Source organism: Rhodofomes roseus, assembly GCF_022264815.1.
Source record: "Rhodofomes roseus strain CIRM-BRFM 1785 chromosome Unknown C8Q71scaffold_7, whole genome shotgun sequence".
Lineage (NCBI taxonomy): Eukaryota > Fungi > Basidiomycota > Agaricomycetes > Polyporales > Fomitopsidaceae > Rhodofomes > Rhodofomes roseus.
In genome coordinates this window covers 626,180-648,506 of record NW_025952963.1, presented here as the reverse complement: position 1 = coordinate 648,506, position 22,327 = coordinate 626,180, and the positions used below count along the sequence as shown (strand labels likewise).

Below are 22,327 nucleotides of genomic sequence, written 5' to 3'. Positions count from 1 at the left end.
ACGCGCACGGGCTGCCTTAAGTACCGAGGGGTGTATCAACTTGAAATCTGAATTCCCCAGTCCGGCTGGAACATCTGAGTCTGCAGGGCCGACAAATAATTTATTCTGTTGATAATATGAAAGTCCAATGGGTAGAGTAGCAGTGGTGTTAAGCAAAGAGCGGCTAGGGCGTGTCGGTTGCACCAGTCCATAGCGATGCCAAAGTGAAATACAGCAAAGGAGCAAAGATACAATTTCTCCGCGACCACAACAGAAAACCCAAAAAGATCGACAGCAAGAGACAGTGCGAAGCGATGTACACTGGACGAAACCCGCATCTCGACGACAGCGGATCACGGGTTTCAGTGCGAACCCGTCGGGCGAGCGAGGTCGTCGTACGGCGTCGTGAACGCCTCGTCCTTTTCTGGCTCGTACAACCGCTGGAATGCCGCGGGCGGGATTGTCGAGCCGACGGGGCTATATTTGTTGTTCCGGTTGCCGACCCAAAGCTTGATGAGCACGCCGAGAAGCAGAAGAATCGCGCCGCCCAGGAGGCCGATGACAATGTACGAGTTGCGTAGCAGCGCACTCCAGTCATCCGAACCCGAGGACGAAACAGACGATGAAGTGTCGAGGTTCGCGGCGAGGTCGCTGCCGAGCTTGTCATCGCTGGAGCCACTCGAGCTTGAGGACTTGGGCGCAGCAGTGGCAGAGGAGCCGCCAGAAGAGTGGACGTGGGTCTTCACCGCAGAAGCGGTTTGCCACCCCGAGGTCGGCGCGACGAGCGAGAACGTTGTCGTCTGCGGTGCGGCCTCATAGGTCGCGGTGATGTTGTACATCTCCGCGAACGTTTCGTACTCGGACTGGATGAGACGTTGCGCGTTGGCGTAGTCGAACTTTGCCCACGCCTTATCGTGATCCGTGATCTGCAACAGACCATTGAGCCTAAGTGCGCCATATGATGGGCTCAGGCAGGACTCACGCTGAGGATCTGCATGTATGGAAGCTCGTCTCCATTGCCGGTGAAGTTGCTGCCGTAGCTGAAGAGCGAGTACACATTACGCATGAACGAATCACCGAGAATGAAGTCTGCGCGGAACGTTCAATGCAAAAATCAAGAATCAGGATTCAGTTACCCACCAACTCCAGCATTGTCAGGGGTCGGGGCGAACGTGCCGACACAGAAGAAGCTACCGTCGGAGTTCACCTGGATGGTGGTGAGGTCGATCGGATCCATGGGGTACTTGCTCGAACTGTTAAACGAGAGTATGTATTCGGTTAGGCATGTCGACTGACAATCGAGCGATCGCGGCATGAAAACGTACCCGAAGGCCATGCTGACATTGAGCCTCGTATCACAAGGTAGGGTGTAGTAACCGATCGACTTGTTGAACTTCGATCCAGGAACATCCTTGTACATGGCATCGACATAGTAACGAGGCGCAGTCGCTACATGTGATGCAAAAAACGTGAGCATACGGCCAAGCCGCGGGGCTAGAGCAGCACCACGTACCGAGCGAAGTACCCGTGTCAAGGATTATCGTCGTCTGGTCCTTGCCGGGCTCAGCTGTGATACCAAAAGCACTGCACAAGACACTTAGCATACTCTTACGCTGGTCAAATTAGCAGTAACGCGTACCTCTCCGAGTGGCCCGTAAAGAACTTTCCGTTGACATAGACACCGTCCATGAACGCCTCCCAGGACGTCGCCGATACCACAGGGAGCTTAGGCTGGTCAAGAACAGATACATAGTCCGCGATCAGTTCACCTATGCAGTGCAATCAGCCGCTGATTCCTCCGTGCACAGAACGAGCGATCTCACCAATCGACATCACACCGCCCTGGGTGATGCCGGCGTCCGAGCGGGACAGGAAGAAGGTCATGAAGTTCGGCTCGTCCGGATCCTGGGCGAACACCTGCGAGAGAACAGTGAGAAGCTGAGAGTACGTGAATCTGGTCCTATGTCTCACGTTGACGAGGAAAGGGAGCCCATCGTACGTCGTGTTGATCAACTGGTCAAACACGGAGGATGCGCCCGGTCTGCGGATTGGGCGGCCATCAGCGAGCTTTCCGCAGTGTGCTGCCACACCGTACTCACGGGCCAACACCCAGCAAGCCACTGTCGAAGCCAGGGGTGGTTGCATTGCTGCCGGGGGCGTTGACTACAGCACGAACGCGTGAGCTCAGTGCAGTCCACTTCAGCATTTTGTTCACGTACTGAACGCCTGTCCGCCCACGGTGAACTCCCCGAAACTAACATTGGCTAGGACAATGGGTCCCGTCGCAGACGAGCCATCTCTGTCAAACGCGGTCTGAGTGTCATGATGCATCCAGTCAAGCTGAGGCCATACACGTAGCTTATGGAACCTGTTGTTCCTGTGTCCTGGAGGCCGTCAAGAGTGACATTGCATGTGTCCAACCACAGATCCGAACTGCCTGAATCGATTTGGACCTGTTGGCACGTTCACATCCAATTCATCGACGCGTTACGTAGGCTACTCACCTGAAAGGGCTGTCCCTGCACATAGATGGTGGCCGTGTACAGGAAGCCAGCGCCATTGGAGAATCCTAGATTTCCGTTATAGTTGGAGTTCACAGACACCGTGGTCGAGCGAGCGGTGGTGGAGCGACGTTCAAAAGGAATAGAGAGACCATAACTGCTCCCAATGAGGGCAAGAAGAGAAAGGGGCAAAAGAGTCATTGGGAGGAGAAGAAAGAAAGCGATAGCGACGGCGACCTCCTCGAGTGCCCTCGGGATATATATTATGTATTCGGACGAGCGCCATCAATCATCCGTCGAAGAGGCGAATTGATGGCTAAGCACACGGCAGGAATGCAGTGTCGGGCGGCGCGGGCGGGTGGGAGGCACAGGGCAGTAGTGATTGTCATCCCGAGGTTGCCGTCGCGGGTCGCAGGAACCAGTGATTGTGTGAGACAGAGCCACAGATCTGAGCCTGAGACTAAGGACGACTCGTGCCTTGTACGTGCACTGTGCCTTGTACCTGCAGACCTGCAGCATGTCCGAATTGACATTATGAAGGCATGCAACCCGAGCCATGTTACTGTGTTGCATAGTTGCAGCAACAGCTCAAGCTGTCAGAGACGTCCTCAGTTAACGTTGTGAAGACATCCCGGCGTGAACCGGTACGATGGGCGTCGGAGAAGCAGCAACGCGGGGTCGGTGTTGGGTCGGTAGGCTGTCGCTGTCTGTCAAAGAAGGCTTCAAGGCGCTGCCTTGGTACCCGCCTCCGACATGAGCGCATCTGGATCCGGATACAGCATGCCTACCGCTTTGCGTGGAATTGGCCGTTGAGCGGCACTCGATAGCCCCCTTCATTTGTCGGACATACGGGAAGCCACAGAGAAAAAAGTGCAGTCGCGACACAGCAAGAGCAGTGTGTTCAGGAGCTCGACGGTGTCTCGTCGAGGAGAGGGTGTCATGGCGTCGAGTCGGCCAGTGTGCTCTTCCGAGCGATGTATGAAACAACAGACGCCCGAGCGCAGGCGGCTGTTCTCGGGCGCCTATGCACCGCTAGGCGGCCCACAGCATTTCACGAACAGGACGTCGACAATACTCATCCTGAGCTTTACTCCAGCTTCCCAAGTCTCTGGCAAGCCGGCAGCTTAGAAAACGCATATGTCTGGAGACACGTTGTCCCCTCTTCCGACGTTCTCTCGACCCGGCTTGTCGCGGACAACGACGACTCTGACGGCGCGCGATGTGCTGCTACAGGCGAGGAAGAATACGGTGCTGAAGTCTCACGGCAGACCACCTTGGTAAACGTTCTACAGAGGCCCCTCAAGGACCTCCTATTCAGTCGCCGCTTTCAGGTACGGGGAGGACGGCCACCGAATCTCGGATGCGTTCGTCATCGGCATTGCTGGTACGCATTGAATCCGGCCGGCCAGTCATCAGCGTTTGACCAGCTGATTTGCAGGAGGATCCGCTAGCGGTAAAGTGAGACTCAGACGTTCGGCGAACAAGGTTACAGAAATGTTCATACATCGCCCGAGAACAGACACATGTAGCGCGGCGTATAGTGCAGTCCCTAGGCTCCATTCCGACTGTTGTCATCCTATCTCAAGTAAGGCAGAACGCTGCCCGTGGCTTTCTTGTACGTTTACACGAGTTGGGCAGGACAGCTTCTACAAACAGCATACGCCAGAGGAGATCGAACTGGCCTTCGCGAGCCGCTATGATTTCGACCATCCTGGTATCTACATTGCTCACTGTTCGTTCTTTGCCGCGGCTAAGGTGCTTCGCGTTCGCAGATGCCATTGATATGCCATTGTTCGCGTCCGTACGTGCACCGACTTATCTCACGCATCCTTGGAATGCGAGGTGTACTTGAACTTTGAAGGTCGCGTGTCCTGTCATGGAACCACACAGTGCCTAGCAGACTTGAAGGATTGTAGGCAAACGAACATCCCTATCTATTCGTTCACTGAGCACCAGCGCCTTGACGAGACAAAGTATCTCTATGGTGCTGCCATAATCATTGGTCTGTATGATCCCGCCCAGCGTAGTCAGCTTGCTGACTTCGGGCTTGCTTCTAGCGGAGGGTATCATGGCGTTACACGACCCCGCCTTGAGGGCATTATATGATCTTAAGGTTCGCGAGGTCTTGTTCTAATGATGCACTGGCGCACTCACATTGGCCCCTACAGATCTTCGTACAATGCGACTCAGACCTCATGCTCGCCCGCCGCATCAAGCGCGACGTCACAGAACGTGGGAGGAGCGTCGATGGAATCCTTGAACAGTCAGTAATCGACCCCCCAACCAACCCGTCCGCGACCCCCGGCTTACGACACCACACAGATATCTGCGTTACGTGAAGCCGTCTTACGACCACTTTGTCCAGCCTACCTCTCGATACGCCAATATCGTGCGCTACTCTACGGTATCTGAGCGCAAGCCTGCCTAACGCAGTCTGCCTCCAGATCGTACCCGGGTCCGACAATGCCGTGGCCATTGACATCATCTCGACGCATATTCGGAGGCAGCTGGACGAACGCGCCACGCAGCTTCGACAACGTCTAGCTGGGACCGGCCCACGCGACCTCGTGGCCCACGGTTCGCCCGACTTGGCCAGCCAGACGCTCAACCTCACTCTGCTGCCCCAGACGCCGCAAGTGAAGGTGCGCCATTTCCACTATCACGGATCCGATGGGAAGTAGAGGTCTAACGGGCCCGATAGGGCATCCTAACCATCCTGAGGGATGCTGAGACGTGCCGGGGCGACTTCATCTTTTTCACCGACCGACTTGCGACGCTTCTGGTGGAGAAGGCAACAGAGTTGCTTCCGTACCGTCCGAAGAGCGTCGTCACGCCCATCGGCGTCGAAGCACACGGGAAGCAAGTTGATGTCCAGGTAAGTGCGCGCATTTTCATCCAGAGGCGCGCAACTTCACCAGATCTCTGCAGTATCTATGTGGAGTGTCCATCTTGCGATCGTAAGTCTTACCGTGGCTATAGCCCGAGCTGACACTGATACCCACTTAGCGGAGGGCCCTTAGAGCGCGGTCTCCGGAGGGTCATCAACGACATTCCCATCGGCTCGATGCTGATACAGTCGGAGGCAGCGTCGGGCGAGCCAATCCTGCTGCACCTTCAGCTTCCCATCTGCATCCGCCAGCGTCACTTAGCACAGAACACCTACGTCTTCCTCGTCGACGCACAGGTGCGTACTCGTCCCTGGCATTCGCCCATGCTACTCACCCTCACCCCACCGCTTCGCGCAGATCAGCACCGGCGCCGCAGCCTTTATGGCCATCCGCATCCTGCTCGACCACGGCGTCCCGCAGGACCACATCATCTTCGTGACCTTCCTCGTCGCGCGCTGCGGCGGCATCTCCGTCCTGCAGCGCGCGTTCCCCGCAGTGAAGATCGTGTGCGGGGCGGTGGATGACCATCTGAGGGAGATGTGGCTCGAAGGTGTCGATGAGGGTGAACAGCCTGCGGAAGGGCGCAAGGTCTGGGTCGTCGAGCCGGGGATAGGGCACATAGGTTTGTATCCGGATGTTGGTCCTTGGAATTTTAGGCTGATTGACCATGGTAGGAGATCGATACTACCTTTAAAGCATGTCAAGGGCAGACCAGCAGGAGGAACAATGTGGCTTCGTTCATGGACATCATCAATGTTCTACACAAGGTCCGCACGTCATACCTCGGCCTCCCCGCTGATGGACGGGAGTTCGGGCGATCACTGTACATTACATTGCACGCATAGGCAGACTGCCATGCTATACAAAAGACACTTGAGGGGGGCTTTCACGTATGTATGGAGGGGCGGTGCGGTATCTGTCTAGTTGCGTGCTGTGATTCGATGGAAGCGAGAAATAAGGTATGCATAATATCTCGACGGCGCGTGCGGAGGGAGCAATCAAGAAGTAAAGTATAAGACAAGAGACCCGTAAGTGGTAGATTTGGACATATCGGTCATCAAACAATTCGTAAAGCTATCAGCATTCATTCACATTATCGTGCACCACCTGCCCTTCTGCTTCTCCTCGTCGATCTTGCCGTCGATTGGCGTGTTTGCTGGCACCTCCAACCCGGGCGACTCGATGGCGCTGCTGGGGCCCTTGAGGAACTCGCCCTCCGCAGTCTCGTGCGTAGTGAACTCTTCGGTGAGCTTCGGCGAGCTTGAGAACCATCCGCCAGGGAAGAACCGCGACGAGGTTGTCGACTCGTGCCTGGTGCGGATCGTAGTCGGAGACGGGGGCTGGACCTCGACATGGGCCACTTGCTCCGTCTGCAGCTGCTCGTTCTCGTCGAGCGGTGCTAACCGTGCAAGGCTAGGCCTACAGAAACATGATCAGAGAATACGAAGCTTCACACGGAAAATGATCCTACTTCGTAGCGACACCCTTGCCATTACCCTCTGTTGTCGGGAAGGCTTGCTTATCGCTCTCCGGGGCCGGCTCATCAACTGCCTGAGCGGCGGAGTTATCGGGTCCTTGTGACGTGACCGTGTACGACGGTGTCCAAGGACGAGACGGAGGTTCCTGACATAGCCATACACTTTCAGAGTCGAACGAGCACATATTGTAGCAGGTTACTCACCACTCTCTCTTCGTGTGAGACTTCCTCCTCTTGCGGCCTCGGGGAGTCAGGACCCTGCGATGTGACAGAGTATGAAGGCGTCCATGGACGAGGGGGTGATTCCTAATGAAAGTCGCGATCGTTAGATCGCAATCGAACACCAACTGCTTGCATTCGCTACTTACAACGATTGCAACGGGAGCCTCTGCGCTGATCGCGTGTTCTTCGACAGGTGAGTCCGAAGACACCGTCACAGTCGGGGCGATAGGAGCGGGCAACTCCTCGAGGTGCTCTACTTCTTTCTCTTCGCTCGCCACAGGAATGCTGAGGGGACTGGTACCTTGTCGGGAAACCGAATATGACGGAGTCCAAGGCGCAGGCGACTTCGGTCTCTCAATCTCAATGGCAGCAGGCGCGGCGGCCGGCACGGGTGTCTAACGGGTAAGCATATTAGTGCGGGAGCAATTGTGATGTTGAGGTAGACACGAACAGGTGCTACCACTTCGGCAATGGCTTGTTCTGGCTCTGACTGTATCAAGACGATGATGGGCTCAGGTATCTGCGCCTCCTCTGAAGGTTCGACAGGAACAGAGGGCTCGACTTCAGGCTGTGACGAGACAATTACTCAGTGGTCAACGAACAAAGCAACAAGACACTTACTTCGGCTACCACCTCAATGGCAACAGCTTCGACGACGGGAGCTTCAGTGGTAGGTTCTGGTTCGCTTTCAACCTGCGCCACCTCGATCTCGACAGGCGGCGGGACGGGCACAGTCACCTCGGCTTCCACAGTAGTAGGCGCGACGGGCTCCGGTGCACTTTCGATTTCGACCGTCGGGACGGTCACCTCTGTCGGCTCGGCAGTCTGTGCGACCTCAATTTGCACAGTCTCGACCTTGGGCGATTGTGCTGGGCTGGCACCCTGGGAGCTGACTGAATACGAGCGCACCCAAGATGGTGACTTCGGCACCTCGACGGGAACAGCGGCAGACTCGTCGACAGTGGACTGGGAGAAGCGCAAGCATCATTAGCACGAGAACCACCTAAGAGAGCAGGTCACTCACCTCCTCCGGCGGAAGGTCACTTGCCGGCTCCTCGACAATCTCCGTCAATATGACTGGGACTGTGATAGTCGTTTCTGCAACTTCAAGGGCGGCCTGAACTTCTGCTACAGGAGGAGGCAATTGTTCCAGCACTTCGACCTCTTCGGGGGCGGCACTTCCTGGACCTTGCGTCGTAACGGTGTATGATGGGGTCCACGGCGATTTCGGACGCTCTATGGTAGCGGGTGCCACAGTCTCAGTCTCGGCGCTAGGCTCAGCCGCGACGGCAGGCTCGTCTGCAGCGCCTTCGACAACCACAGTGATTACTGGAGCCTCCACAGATGCTTCCTCGACTGCATCCACACGTTCCTCTACGCCAACGTCAGCACCAATTGCCTCAATTGTGGCCTCCGTAGGTTCCGCATCAGGTGCCGATACGACGGGAACGGTGACTGAACCTTCGGCAGGTAGTTCTTCCACAGCCTTGACAATATCGACAGCCGCTGACGCAGCCGGCTCCGGTACAGCCTCTTCAGCTACAGGAACAGCGGGCTCATCCGCGACGACAGCATCGGCAGCGGATGGGTCACTGGCGGCACCGATCACAACAGCAGCTACAGCAGCAGCGGCCGCGATAGCCTCCGCAAGTGACTTCTCCACGTGTTCGTCACTCGTGGTAGACTCGGCGTCTTCTCCGGCCTGCAGTGTTGTTTAGGTACTCGATTTCTCAAGATAATCATAAGGTTGAGACACACCTCGACCACGTTGTCGTCCGATCCCTCGACTTTGTCTGCAACCACCTCAGCTGGGGTGACGGCTGGTACGTTATCCACCGCGACAGGTATGCTTTCCTCTGCAGCGACAGCTGCGGGTTCAACAATAGCTTCGGGAACTGCAGACGCCTCATCCATAACGGGGACTACGATAGCAGAAGGCAGAGTCTCCTCGAGGACTGGAGCTTCCGCGGGAATGGCCGCGTCAGTAAGAGGGGCATCTGAAGGTATTGTCGCATCTTCAGCGAGATTGTCTGAAGGCTCAACAAGCGCAGCGTCCGTTGCGAGAGCAGGCTGAGGGAGTACTTCCTGTTGGATAACCTCCTCAACCCCGGGAGCCGTCTCGGTCGCGACTTCGATCACGAGTGGTTCGCCAGCGACTTCCTCAGGCGGTACCTCATCAGCAGCCGTCGGTTCCTGAACAGACTTGAGTAATGAGAATACTAGAAATCCTAACGTTTGATCGTACTCACCGTCGTCGTGTCTTCCACTTCAGGAACAGCCTCGCTCTCCGCCTCTGGCTGTACCTCGACGGCCTCTTCAATTACGACATCCACGGGAGCAGCCTCTTCGATGGCTACTGGCAACTCCTCGGCTAAGGCCGTTTCCTCGCCCGCTGCGACGGGGACGTCTGCAACAGCAGTGACCGTAGGTTCAGAAGCAGAGGTCTCTTCGGCCGACTCTTCGATAGGTGCCGTTGTTGGTTCTTCAGTCACTTCTGCCAGGCTTTCTACAACAGCCTCACAGACTTCGACTGGTGCTGCCTCGTCAATAACAGGATCTGCCGCAGCAGTTTCCTCAAAGACGTCCGCAGCTGTGGGTGCAACATCGGCCTCCGCAGTCACGTCAGCAGCTGGAGCTCCCTCCTCGGCGATGACGACTTCTTCGACCAGGGCAAGCGCTTCTTCGACCGGGGCAGGTACTTCTTCAATGGGGGCAGGCACTTCCGCTTCTTCAACCGGGGCAAGCACTTCTTCAATGGGAGCAGGTACTTCTTCAACGGGCGCAGGTACTTCTTCAACGGGAGCAGGTACTTCTTCAACCGGGGTAGGCTCCTCGATGGACGCAGACTCCTCGGCGACGAGGGTTTCTTCCACATCAGCAACAGTAGGTACCTCAGCGCCAGCAGGCTCTTCTGCTGCAATCGCTTCTTCGGGGGTGGAGAGTTCTACGAGAACCTCGGGTTCTTCAGCTGCGACGGCATCCACAGGTGCAACGTGTTCTTCGACTACAACGGACTCTCCAGCGTCAAGAGGGGCTTCCGCAACAGCGACATCCTCTACCGCGGGTTCAGCAGACACAGCCAACTCCTCAACGGCCGGCACTAGCTCTTCGATAGCGGGAACCTCCTCAACCGGCGCAGAGTCCGTTGAAGCAGGAGGTTCCTCAACTACAGGTACCTCGATTTCTACTTCAGCTGCAGGAGCCTCGTCCACGGTAACAGATTCCTCGACTGGTGCCTCGTCCACAGTAACAGGTTCCTCGACTGGTGCCTCGTCCGCAGTGATAGGTTCCTCGACTGGTGCCTCCGCCGGGACCTCCTCCGCAGCGGGCTCACTTGGCGGAGTAATCTCCTCGAGAGCCTCCTCCACAACCGGTGTTGCCTCCTCTTCAGGCGCGGCCAAGAATTCCTCGGCCAGTGCAGCCGCCTCCACGACCTCGGCCGCCTCCGCTACCACGTCGCTCTCTGCGGCAGCAGCGAGGTCTTCCGTAGGCGCGTCCGCCACCGCAGTAGTCTCGGTCTCGGATTCCGCGGGAGCCTCCTCCGCCGCCAGCGGCGCGTCTTCAACGTCGGTCGGTTCTGACGCAGGGATTGCCTTCTCAACCACGGTGCCGTCCTCCTCCACGACCGGGATCATGTCCGCCAGGATGGTCTGGGTCTCGGCAGCCGGTGTGTACCCCTCTGGCGACAGTGCCTCAATAACGTCGGGCGCAGTTGCTTCCTCGATAGGTTCCTCTAAAGGCTCCTCCGCAGGTGCTGGCTCTGACGGAGCAGCAGCCTCGGGAGCGGCGACAATGGGTTCCTCTTCGACCTTGTCCTCAACTACTTCCTCTGCTTGGGCCTCCAGCACGATCTCCTGGGGGGAAACCTCTTCAACGGATGTGAGCTCGCTGGAGATCTCGTCGGCGGGGACGGTCTGCTGTTCCATCTCAGTTGATGGAGGAACAGCAACCTCATCGACAGGCTTCGTAGCCTCCGCTTCGGGCTCGTGTGCCGCACTTTCGTCAGCGTCCTATAGTCGCGCGTTTAGCTATCAATCACATGGACGACGCGTCAAGAGGAGGCTAATGCACTAACGTGGTGTGGCGCATGACCATTTGGAGCGATATCGCCCTTTACAGCGTGTGACGCGTCTGATGCGGTAGTGTCGACCGCGGTGGCCTCTACATCGATCTTGGCCACTTCGACGTTGGCCGGAGCAGCCTGAGAGGATTGCGACGCGCAGGGGTGAGCCACGTAGGAGCTCTGAGTGAGAACGGGCACACGCACCTCTCCATTCTCATGCACTTCCTCCTTCTCGCCATTCACCAGAGCCACGGGCTCGGCAGATAACGCGTCCTCATCTACCACCTCCTTGACTTCCTCAGTGGAAGGCGCGGCCACTTCTGGCTCTGAGGTAGCCTCCGTGGGTTCTTGCACATCATGCACGTCGACACTGGGTTCCTTCTGGACGACGTCCTCGATCTCGACCAGCTTGCCGATTTCCTGAGTCGTTTGCGGCGCGTTCGTGGCATCCGCCAGAACGGGCCCCGTTAGTTCTGCTTCCGCCACGGTGACGGACATTCCGAGAATCAGTGTCTTGATGTTACGCGTGAGGTGTCGTTAGTGTGTTGGTGTCGACGAAGTCCACTGCTGTTTCAGTCCAGCGGCGAGCAGAGTGTGCTGTCAGAGAGAAAAGAGAGCACAATGGTTCTGCAGGGCGCTCGTGTGCCCATACAGGATTGCGTCGGACCTCGTGCCCGGGTCTTTACGCGACTTACTCACGTGATCGTATGCCGCGACTCTGGGCCAGCGCTAAGTTGACGAGGAACTTCGAGGCTTATTCTTGGCTTATTCGCACCAGCCAGCACTCGGCGAGCACACAGCAATTTGGTATCCTGGACAGCATGTGTGCATAGAGGGAAAGGTACAGAATCCTGATTACCGACAATCTATGACACCGCCGTCCGTATAGGTAGGTAACTATGATTCACAACAACAATCGCAGGGTGCTCAGAAGAGAGCAGCACCAACCAAGCCCATCAGCGCGGCGAGACCGAAGGCACCAACAGACGTACGGCCAGCGCCGTTGCTGCTGCTGCTCTTGGCCGACGAGGAAGCCGACGCTGCGCTGGAGGCAGCCGAACCAGAAGCAGAGCCGGAGGTCTTGGCAGCCGACGCGCCAGTGGTGGTCGCCCTATGCAGTTTAGTCAGGCCAACTGCTACTTCAACTCTCAGCGATGTTGGAACTTACGCAGCAGCGGTGCTGGCACCGCCCGATGCAGCCGCCGCCCCAGAAGCGGTACCGACCGCGCCTGCACTCTCCGTCACGGAGGTGTTCGCACAGCTAGTGCCCCCACCAGAGGTGACAGTCTGCTCATCGGAGAAAGCGGTAGCGCCAGTGCTGTCCTTGATGACGTTCGTGCTGGGTGGCCAGTTCTCAGCACATGCTCCCAAAAGATTTTGATCGCAAAACTTACAAGGATGTGCCCTGACCGAGGTCAACCGTCCACGTCATGCTGGTACCAGTGATCTGACCGAAGTTCTTGATCTGCACAACAACTCTTTAGACACCACGATGAGGCAAGTTCCGAATATGCTCACCGGCGCGGCCGTAGTGTCCTTGTTCGGGACGAGGGACAAGAAGTACGGTGCAGTTCCGCCAGACCAGCTGAAGAGCACGGGCTCTGTCAAGTCACAGACGCGTCAGTACGCGGCCCTCCTGACTACGTCAAGATAACATACCGCACTCCTGAACACCAGTGGTGCTGGAAGGACGTCAGCCTATTTGTTCCTCTCTCGCCCGCTGTGTGTTACTCACATGGTGTTGATGGTCAGGCCGCTCACGAGAGCGGGAGCAATGGCGGCGAGCGCAGCGAGAGACACGAAGTACTTCATTGTTGCCGGGATCTAAGGAGTGTGCGGGTTGCAAAGAGCGGAATAGGTGCGCCTGGAGAGGCTTGTACAGATGTCGTCGTCGTCGAAAAGGACAGAGTCGAGATGGATTGGGCGGAAAGGACTGGTCTGGGTTTATGTAGGAGCGCGCGTCTCCCCTGGTGGCTAACAAGCGGCGCTCCAATTCCTGACAGCCTCTCCCACGCTGCTATTCTTGGAACCCATATGCTGCCGGCGCCTGCCGCTGCACGCTGATAAGTAGCTGCGGATAGTCTCTTCCCTGGCAACGCCTGGGCGCAGGTCCCAGGCAGCCACAAGCCAGCCAAGCAGAGTGTACAGCCACGCAGATACAACGGGCATATGCATCTGACTCCTTGACCTCGATGGAGACTACAAAAGCTTGTGATACAATGATTCTGTTGCTACAAACCACTCAAAGCCCAATCCAACTGCTCCGACCCTTGGGGTTGTGAAGACTCGTCTGTCCGATCTTTATCAACCCGATGTTATTCTTCACCGCATCACCGTCCACAGCTGCATTCGAGTCAATCTCGATAGGTGGGATGTCTACCGCGTCGGCCATCGGACTCGGCGACAAGACAGGCGTTGAACGGACAGACAGCCACCCTTCACGAGAATCGCTCCGCGCCACCGCGAGCCCGCCGTCGCGGGAGTCGCTGCGAGACGGTCGTATGCTCTCCGCGTCCGCCGTCGCGCGTATGGACGTCGAGCCTGGTACTGGCAAGAACGCCTCCGCGTACCACTCGTACCAGACCTGCCGCTGATTTGTTAGGCGCCAGATTGAGACATGGAGTTCTGATGAGCTCGGAAGATATAACGGTTCCTGGCGGAAACGTCAGACAAACAACAGAACCGGCACCGCGACGGATCAGACAAACCTTAAACGGGAAAAGGAGCGGAAACCAGCTCAGCATGTTCTTCGAGATGTACTGCATCCGGTCTGGGTGTATGCTCAGGCCGATGTTGCGGTAGAGTACAGCTTCGAAGTATCCGGCCAAGCCATGCAGGATGCCCGCATGGGGGATGTGAAATGTGAGCTGAGCGGATCGCGCGTTGTGGCTGTTCGTTGGCGGTAGGCCTAGTCCACACGCATCATACATAATCTCCCGGGCGTACAAGGTTGTGTCTCGCGTACCTTGTTCATTTAGCACGGCATCCTTCCGCGGGTGCTCGAACTCCCAGCACTCCTGTACTTTGGGCCCGCAATTGCCGCTTAATCCCCCGCCATTACCGCTCAGGATATTGATGGCCTGGAACATCACCACGTAAGGCGTTTCGGCCGCCTTCACGTCCTTTGTACCCCTGGTCTCGTTGAACAGCTTCGACGAAGATAGTGGCGCTATGTGTGCAGTATACGATGCAGGTATCGAGATGCCTTCCGCTGTTTACAGGCGTTAGCATCGTCCATGAGGAACAGGCATGCCCACTCACGTTTCAGGAAGCGCATCGCCCCATCTAAGCACTCGGGACTAAGTTCGTTGTCTCCAAAAGATCCCAACAGCTCGCTGACAAGTATGTCGACTTTCTCGGGCAAGTCAAAGGTCCGCATATCACCGAAGAACAGCTTTACGCTCTCGCCCCAATCATCGCGTACGCGCTGCTGTAATCTTCACTCCGGGAGGCTCAGCGAGGTATGAGCGCGGATGGGGGTAACACATACGTGACATAGGCATTCGGATTTTTCTCCAGCGCGTAGATCGAGCCGTCTCGGTTCGCTCGTTGAAGTGCCTTCAGACACCGCGCAACCAGAGGACCACGACCAGCGCCGGCAACACATAGAATCCTAGTCTCGGTGAGCACAGATAAAGCTGGGGTAGAACCAGCACCCACAACTTGTCAGTTTTGTTAGGCCATTCCGTGATTGCTGCGTATACGGCCTGCCGAAGTCCGAGGGTTCGTATCAAGGTGAAACTTGCATACGCTTGAGACATACCTCCTCATATTGTCTATACTTGACCGGGTCCTGTTCAAATGTCTGATACGTCATGCTCTGCAAGTTATCCATCAAGGGCTTGCAGTGATCGATCTCAGCCTTACACCGATACCAACTAGCCAGTGATCCCTCACCTGCAGTGGGGCTTGCAAATAATCCTGGTATCCCTGCGCGAAGTTTTCTACTGTCCCTTCGGTTTTCGACGCCTTGTACGCAGGGCTCGTCTTCTCTATATGCCGCACGTATTGCGAATAGACGACCTCTCCGCCGTTCTTATGTCGGCCTGCCGTCGTGCCGGACAGAATGACATTAGGTCTCAGCTACACAACAAACGACGTCAGCGCCCTGTTGACGTGAGTATATTCCAGATCATGTACAGACCTTCATGATGTCGCGGATGAAACCCTGAACGACTTTCGGGAGGACCGGGTATCCCTTCGCGTTCGCGATGAATGTCGACGCGGGTAAGAAGATATGTCGCACGGGCTCTGCCGACCACTGGCTCAGGACGCTGATCACGGAGGGCATCGGTGGTGTCAAGTCGAGTGCTACCAATGACATTAGGCCGTGATTGCAATACGACACTTGTCTGGGTACTCACTGAGTGTCAACCGCGGGTTATACTCGCAGACTGTCCGGATCGCATCCCACATCTCCCAGGTCGCCACACTCGGTTCGTCGCTGAACAGGATACTCGGACTGGACACAGTGGCGGCGCTGCTAGCGGAGCCCGCTGACGAGGAGACGTGCAGCATGACGGGGTCGTAGATGGGTATCATCACGGAGAGCTCCATGTAGGGTACCGCGTTCAGGCAGATGTTCACCGCGCGCGCATAGGACGCGATCTGCGAGCGGTGCTTTGGGGGCGGGAGGATCGCGGAGGTGATGTTGAGGTAGGATGCATATGCGAGCTCTTGCAGGAGGGCCTGTCGACGCGATCGTGTGCATTGCGGTCAGTCATGATCCCTCCCCGCAAACCATCAGCCAGGAGTATCACGACGAGATACACACCGTCTCCGAGTCATGCCGCACCCAGTCATCGCCCGCATCCAGCTCCAGCCAGTCCGACGCAAAGGCGACAACGCCCTCCGCCTCATCTGCCTCCCATCGCCCCGTCAGCCCGCCCGCCGTCTCCCCGAACTGCACACGCACCCAGTCTAGTCATCGTCACCTCATCCCTCTCAAACGCCGGCGTCGCGCGCCACGCCTCCGCGCGCCGCTCGATCGCGACCTTGTCGTGCCCGTCGTCCGCGGGGAGGAGGCACATCGCCCGCCAGCGCGCTCGCCACGCGTCCGTCGTGAGCGGGCAGCATATCCCCGCATAGTCCTTCGCCCGCGCGTCCGTGCTGGCCTTCAGGATCGGGGTCTCGCCGTCCCCGCCGCTGGGGTGCGACTGGAGGTCGGCGAGCGAGAGGTGCTTCGTGAAGGTCGACATGACGGCGTCAAATTTGAGGATTGGCGGGAGAGCGCGCTGGGGTGCTGGACCGTGACGGCGTCGTGGCCAAGACGTAACATGGAGTAGGACGAGCGGACTCAACGCTGTCTCTGGGCTGTTGGTGTCTCGAAAATGGTGTGCACAGCAACTGAGACGTCTTCCTGATGACGACTTGGACTGAACCGAGCAGCGATCACGATCGACCCTAAGTCCGTACGCGCACACAGGACAGTATCCAAAGACGCCTGGGCTATATCTGCTACATGTGTCGCTACTGCTACAATGCCCCGGTCATTGTCAAGCGCGTATGTGCAAGCGCAAATGGACCAAGTTAGCTCTGCCCGTTATCCCCGTCGCCCATCCTCGTTCGCTTCGGTCCCTCTGTCGGCCCATCCTCGGTGTCTTCTCTCCGTTGCCCACCAAGCGTACTCATCCCATACCCAGTAACCATGCCCTCGAGCACCGTTCTCTCCACGACCTGTCGCAACTCCTCGTCAGGGTCACGCCCTTCTGCCTCAGCGCGCTGCATGACGCCCTGGACGGACTGGATGAGGGATGACGTTAGGTGCTCTGAGGCAAGGTTCTGCGCGTGCTGTGAAGGCTGTGTGAGAGATGGGCTTGTCGATGCTGTGTCCGCGGTGGGATTGAGGCCATTGAGGTAGGTGGCGACCTCGGGGAAATCTTCTTCGAGGCATTGCGCTGGCTGCATGTCCATGAGCAGCGAGGCTTGCGCGGAATGAGTACGACACTCACTGAGATACCCTCGCTGTTCTGCCTCTGGACAGCAGCCCCGTGCTCGACGAGCCATCGCGCGGTCTCTACGTTCTCGACCACGTACAGTGGTGTGTCGCCGTCGTCGTCGGTGATGTTCACGTCTCCTCCTGAATAAATGTTTCGGTGGATGAGCCGGCCTCAGGGTACGGGATAATGACCTTTCGAGATGAGGTAGTCGAGCACATGGAGCTGCCCGTACGAGGCGGCGGCATGCCTTGCACATGGTATGAGCCAGGCATACTTCACGATAGCGAGAGAAGCTCACATCGGTGTATATGTGTTGTCATCGGGGATATTAGCTGATAGGGCTGTACACCTTTTCAGCATCGCGTCGCCGGCGAGCAAACTTCACGCTACGGACCTTGACCCTCGATGAGTTCCTGCGATGCACGTCACATAGGCGTCCACGCGTCGCGTCCAACACGACTCACTCTGACACGCTCGAGGTCGCCATCGCCGGCGGCGACCCAGATGTTCTTCTCGCACTGCACTCGCGTCGGGACAGGCATGGCCGTTTTGCGCGACCTCGATCGCTCCCGAGCGCCCGCGGGATCGGTGTCACACAGCGGGGCCCCGTGACTGCTGCGTCACAGGGGAGCCGGCGGTTTGGGCTCGCGCCGATCATCATCGCGGTTCAATTTGGCTCGCGTCCGAACCTCCGGTCCATTTCTCCGGCGTTGTCCCAGGCGCAGGCAGGATGGCGCATTTACACGTATTTCTCGTCCGCACGAACGTAAGACGACGAGGGGCACCGCAGGGCTCATGGTGCAGAGGGCCCTCCAAGGCCTGGAGAATGGGGGCTTCATATGTAGTTAGAGCCCCGCTCCAGGAACAGTACATACTGACAGGACGCCGTCCGCGAGGTGTGCCTGTACCTCCTAAGTACAAATGACTGCTGTGCGAGCACGTCTAACTACTCAGTGCACTGTCAGTGGGAGAGTGAATTGCCTGGACAACTTCTCTTTCATTAGCACGTCGAGCATCCCACGTAGCGCGGAGCCAGAAGGACACCTCGTGCTGCAAGGTCCGTGAAGTGCGCCCTAGCTACGGTTCCATCTACTGAGTCTACAATTCGGTGAAGGCGATAGGGCAGCCTTCTGGTGTAAAGCATGTCATTTCGACGTTTGTTAGTGCCATAGGTAGCACTGTGAAGAGGAGAGATGTATTTCACCCTGGGCTTCATGCGGAGTGATCACTGTTGCGGTGTCAGGAGGCTTCTCGCGTGTCCGGAGGAAGACGTGGGCGGCCTGCGAGCCCGTCCTTGAGGCAGTATGCGCAGAGCTGGTCACGGTGGCCCGTGCGCATGCTCGATCACGTCGGCGCGCTCGTCCCCAGGTGCTGCTGGGGGAGCACGGCGTCCTCGATCGACGATGTCGGGCTTGATTATGGCTGTCCTGACGATCGCGAGAAGCGGATCTTGTGATCGGAGGTTGATCTTCCACCCCACGGCCACGGCCACGTCCCAGTTTGGCGTCCGCCACACCGCGCGCCCGCCAGCTGCCAGCTCAGCGTCCTGGCGGGCCCGGGGTGTGATCGCGGGGGGGCCGGTGGATGTGGGTGCTGTGAGGATTCAGTCGTGCGCGGCGGAGGGCCGCGGGGCATGTGCCGAGGCCGTGCGGATGCAGACTCGTCCTTCGCTCGCCTGATTTGGCAGGAGAACGTGACGCGTCGGCGCAAGGCCTGCGCTCTCGCCCGCCGGGTGTGCGCTGGCAGCGGGGTGAGGAGGGTTGTAGACACAGCAGCGCGCGAGACACGTAATCAGAGTTTGTTTGCGATCGACAAAACAACGCCGGGCTGAGTTCGGTGCGGTCCGATGACCTGGGGTTGTTCGTGTTGACTTGCCTCGCCCGTGTCGCCACAGAGGCCGCTGCCCCTGTGTGCCCTCTTCTTGTTCTCAACAACGACGGCAGCCACGCCCCTCGCCCTCGTCCTCTTTCTCCTCCCACCACCCCGCCGCTAGCAAGCCTCGCTGGCGTCCTTACTCTACTCCGTTGGTTTAAGCCCGCCGCAGCCTACTCTACGTTCCCCTAGTCTCCCGTACCCTATACCATGAGCTTTCTCACTTCTTCCCAGCGGAACTACGACGGCCTTTCCCACTCGGACGTCGCGCAGCTCCCGCCCATCCACAGCTCTGTGTCACGCATCCCCATGCATCCGCTCTCGTCGTTCGACAACCTCCCGCCGGTCACCCAGCTGCCCCCGCTGGCGTCCGCACCCCCGACCCCGAGCAACGCTGTGCCTCCGTCGCCCGTCCAGGATCGACCGGTCACCCTGCCCAGGCTCGGGCAGACACGCTGCTGTATGTCTTCCTCCTTTGTAGCCCTACGATCACCCCTCGATCACCCGTGGCCCGCTTTGCTGCCGGCGCTCAGAGGCTAACCCCGCCCGCACACAGACTGGTGCCTCCTCACCCCAGACCTACAGTTCATCTATCTCGATCCCGTTCTCGCCCATCACCTGGGAGAACAGGCAGACCTGCTCATCAGCAAGTCGCTTCTGACCTACGTCCACCCAGACGAGCAGGCCTCCGCAAAGCTTGACTTGGGGAGTGTGTTGGAGAGTCGGACACTGCATGGGAGCGTCACCCGGTACGCATACACGCACCCTGCATGCTGCCTCCCTTGTGCTAACGTCCACCTCCTGTTTCGTTGACGTAACGATTTGCTCTTAGAGTACGCTATTCTCGCCTCTCGCGTGTACGCAGGCTGCTGGGCTACCAAGGGCCCACCAATGAGTTTGCAGATGCGGATAAGGTCTCCGTCGATACGAGCTACATGGCCGTGGATCTGGTCATCAACTGGGCGTCCGACGGACTAGTGCTGTGCTTCATGCATGCGGTAGTCGACCTCTCGCCTCGCGATAACGACGAGCACAACAAGACATCCTGGACTAACTGGTGCGGCACGCCCTACATGAACACTGAGCAGGTACAGATTTTATATCAACGCCTGCTCGCTGTCGTGCCGCAGCCGCTCTCCATGAGCCGGGTGTTTCAGATCCTCCTGAACCAGCCGGAACGCTCGTTGTACATGAGTTGGCCTCCGGAACACCAGGAACCGGGCGGACCGACATCCAAGGACTTCGCGCGGCTAGCGCAGGACGTTCAAATAAGTAACGCCGTCTCGAGTGGGACGGATGCTAAGACAAGCTGTACCAGACGGTACAAGGCACACCAAACAATGCACTTTGGAGCGGACAATAGCAAGGAAGTCGAGAGCATCTTCATCCCGCATGGTTCGTCTGCCAAGTATGCTTCCTCCCTGAACAATGCTGACCGAATTGAGGCAGGCTCCATCATCTTCGCTTGCCACAAAGTACACCCGAGCACTCGCGACCTCAATCCTAATGACGCAGCATCCCAGTCTCAGCATTATGCCAACCACCCGTACCAAGACCCGGCTCATCCCGCATACAACCTGCCACCCGTGCTCTCTCAATATCCTAGTAATATGTCTTCCGCGCACTATCCGCCTCAACACTATGCACCCAACAATTGGTCGCACGCGCCCGAGTCGCCAAGCTCGCAAGGCCACTACCAGTGGAACCCTCAAGGCAGCGCACTCTCGTCGGGGCCTTCGGTCAGCAGTATGCGCTCTTCGTCCTATCAACAACCTCCGCCCGCCCCCCAGCATCAGTGGCCATCTCAGCCACCATACTTAGATGCACATGCTGGGGCGTCGTCTTACAGCCCGCAAGGGACGCCCTCCGGATCGTCGTTTTCGGCACCGCCTCCACATGACGAGGCCCCTCCTTCCCCAGGTAGCGACTATGTGCCTCCCTCGAGGGTGACTCACAGGCGAGGATCGAACAACTCGAGGGAGCAGTATGGGAACGGTGGACGTAGCACAGGGAACCCACCCGTGGGCGTCCCGCGGTGCTCCAGCTGCAAGGTGACTCAGAGCCCGGAGTGGCGGAAAGGCCCCAGCGGCAAGAAGGACCTCTGCAATGCGTAAGTGCCGTGTTCTTCATTTGCGCAGAGATCCACGAGCTCATGACCACACTTTGATGCCATCGGCTGACCGCTGCTCGCTTCCACGCACCCCGAAACAGATGTGGCCTGAGGTATGCACGATCACGCGCGAAGAAGGAAGGCGGGCCCTCGCAGCAGTCACGCCGCCGCAAGGATCGGGTCTTCAATTCGATGCAGAAGGACCACTCCCCGTCCGGGTCACCGGGCCCGTCCGGCTACCAGCCCATCCCTCGGCGCGGAAGCTACTACGACGATGCGTCGTTCGGCTCGGCGTCGTCGAACGGCTCGCCTGGCGCGCCTGACTTGTACGCCCCGTCGGCGCACGCTGGCCCGAACTTCAAGGGTCTGTCGCCCTCGCCCTCGCCGACGCCAGGCGCGGGCATGCAGCACCACCCGCATCAGCCGTACATGCCCTATTCGCACCCCCATCAAGGCCCGCCGCATCCCCACTTGCACGCGCCGCAAAATACGCACCCAGACGCGCCTGGCCGCTACCCGAACAGCTTCTATTCAGTGCCGCCGCCTGCACCACCGCACCCCCACTCGCACCAGCAGTCGACGTTGCATCACATGTCGAGCCACAGCAGTCTTCACAGTAATGGAAGCTACTCGCAGCCTCTCGCGGGCCCCGGCCAGCCGCCCCGTCTCGACCCTATCGTACCTGTGCCATATGGCGCAGGCGGAAGGATGTCACCGTCGCCCATAGGTGGTTCGCCGCTGAGCACCAGCTTCTCTAGCGCGAGCTACGAACGCGAGAGGCCGTTCAAGATGCAGGATGACCGTGAGGGCATGCCCCCGAGCCCAGTCAGCGTAGACCCGAGGAATCGGAGGTCGCCGTACAAAGAGTGAAGGTGAAGGTTGCAGGCTCGGTAGCGAAGTGCCCTTCGCGCAAAGTATGACATTGTCGTTTCCTCAATCGCAGACGGACCTCGCTCGTGCAAAAAGGCTCTCGCATTGTTCTTCCGTGATATTTATCCTCGAGCAACTCCCCTCCATTTCTCCCTCGTACGTGTACTTTCGCGGCGCGCGCGAAGCTCGCAGTCGCCCGTCGCGCCAGACTCTTTTAGTTTGCTATGTATTCTACCGTGGTCCAGTTAGATATTGATACATTCGGGTCCGCGCGCTCAGCTGCGTGGACTCGGGGTGTTTGTTGGGATGGCTCGATAGGCCGGGAACCTGTGATCGCGATCTTGCGCGACAATCGAAGGTGGATGGCCTTACGGCATCCTCGATCGGTACACAACCAAACAATCAG

General features: G+C 58.1%; 7 protein-coding genes across 7 annotated transcripts; 2 read left to right on the top strand and 5 right to left on the bottom strand.

The window, feature by feature from the left end:
* Positions 1-3: 3 nt before the first annotated feature.
* On the bottom strand, positions 4-2,681 carry C8Q71DRAFT_896243 (aspartic peptidase domain-containing protein; the record flags this gene model as incomplete). The annotated part of the gene is made up of 12 exons (XM_047928742.1): positions 4-905; positions 962-1,068; positions 1,120-1,232; positions 1,305-1,428; positions 1,493-1,563; positions 1,619-1,748; positions 1,803-1,896; positions 1,951-2,020; positions 2,079-2,142; positions 2,199-2,278; positions 2,332-2,432; positions 2,484-2,681. 12 exons carry the CDS (start codon positions 2,679-2,681, stop codon positions 342-344), a joined length of 1,716 nt encoding a protein of 571 aa, XP_047780349.1. The 3' UTR covers positions 4-341.
* Positions 2,682-3,262: 581 nt separating this feature from the next.
* On the top strand, positions 3,263-6,421 carry C8Q71DRAFT_896221 (armadillo/beta-catenin/plakoglobin). Its single transcript, XM_047928741.1, has 15 exons — positions 3,263-3,757; positions 3,812-3,864; positions 3,919-3,938; positions 4,000-4,065; positions 4,119-4,194; positions 4,253-4,281; positions 4,371-4,482; positions 4,538-4,593; positions 4,649-4,743; positions 4,803-4,869; positions 4,925-5,122; positions 5,182-5,359; positions 5,492-5,664; positions 5,726-5,990; positions 6,043-6,421. The coding sequence occupies exons 1-15, from the start codon at positions 3,618-3,620 to the stop codon at positions 6,060-6,062; spliced, it is 1,548 nt and encodes a 515-aa protein (XP_047780348.1). The 5' UTR covers positions 3,263-3,617; the 3' UTR covers positions 6,063-6,421.
* C8Q71DRAFT_529739 (uncharacterized protein) lies at positions 6,375-11,775 on the bottom strand. Its single transcript, XM_047919158.1, has 11 exons — positions 11,335-11,775; positions 11,143-11,268; positions 9,317-11,077; positions 8,826-9,269; positions 8,092-8,769; positions 7,689-8,033; positions 7,519-7,635; positions 7,214-7,462; positions 7,050-7,151; positions 6,840-6,991; positions 6,375-6,787 (listed from the first exon to the last, which is right to left on the bottom strand). Exons 1-11 carry the CDS (start codon positions 11,626-11,628, stop codon positions 6,457-6,459), a joined length of 4,599 nt encoding a protein of 1,532 aa, XP_047780347.1. The 5' UTR covers positions 11,629-11,775; the 3' UTR covers positions 6,375-6,456.
* Positions 11,776-12,057: 282 nt separating this feature from the next.
* On the bottom strand, positions 12,058-12,942 carry C8Q71DRAFT_856382 (uncharacterized protein; the record flags this gene model as incomplete). Its single annotated transcript, XM_047927295.1, has 6 exons — positions 12,058-12,241; positions 12,299-12,469; positions 12,525-12,595; positions 12,649-12,731; positions 12,790-12,812; positions 12,866-12,942. The coding sequence occupies 6 exons, from the start codon at positions 12,940-12,942 to the stop codon at positions 12,058-12,060; spliced, it is 609 nt and encodes a 202-aa protein (XP_047780346.1).
* Positions 12,943-13,020: 78 nt separating this feature from the next.
* C8Q71DRAFT_529338 (PRMT5-domain-containing protein) lies at positions 13,021-16,469 on the bottom strand. The gene is made up of 12 exons (XM_047919156.1): positions 16,046-16,469; positions 15,905-15,990; positions 15,495-15,819; positions 15,275-15,441; positions 15,028-15,213; positions 14,894-14,971; positions 14,791-14,837; positions 14,621-14,743; positions 14,392-14,567; positions 14,096-14,341; positions 13,839-14,038; positions 13,021-13,783 (listed from the first exon to the last, which is right to left on the bottom strand). The coding sequence occupies exons 1-12, from the start codon at positions 16,326-16,328 to the stop codon at positions 13,373-13,375; spliced, it is 2,328 nt and encodes a 775-aa protein (XP_047780345.1). The 5' UTR covers positions 16,329-16,469; the 3' UTR covers positions 13,021-13,372.
* A 24-nt stretch (positions 16,470-16,493) lies between these two features.
* On the bottom strand, positions 16,494-17,689 carry C8Q71DRAFT_529355 (ankyrin). Its single transcript, XM_047919157.1, has 6 exons — positions 17,534-17,689; positions 17,464-17,482; positions 17,368-17,410; positions 17,261-17,316; positions 17,082-17,209; positions 16,494-17,031 (listed from the first exon to the last, which is right to left on the bottom strand). Exons 1-6 carry the CDS (start codon positions 17,609-17,611, stop codon positions 16,660-16,662), a joined length of 696 nt encoding a protein of 231 aa, XP_047780344.1. The 5' UTR covers positions 17,612-17,689; the 3' UTR covers positions 16,494-16,659.
* Positions 17,690-18,934: 1,245 nt separating this feature from the next.
* On the top strand, positions 18,935-22,228 carry C8Q71DRAFT_751103 (uncharacterized protein). Its single transcript, XM_047923299.1, has 5 exons — positions 18,935-19,401; positions 19,498-19,690; positions 19,774-20,336; positions 20,391-21,051; positions 21,153-22,228. The coding sequence occupies exons 1-5, from the start codon at positions 19,152-19,154 to the stop codon at positions 21,919-21,921; spliced, it is 2,436 nt and encodes an 811-aa protein (XP_047780343.1). The 5' UTR covers positions 18,935-19,151; the 3' UTR covers positions 21,922-22,228.
* The last annotated feature ends 99 nt before the right edge of the window (positions 22,229-22,327 follow it).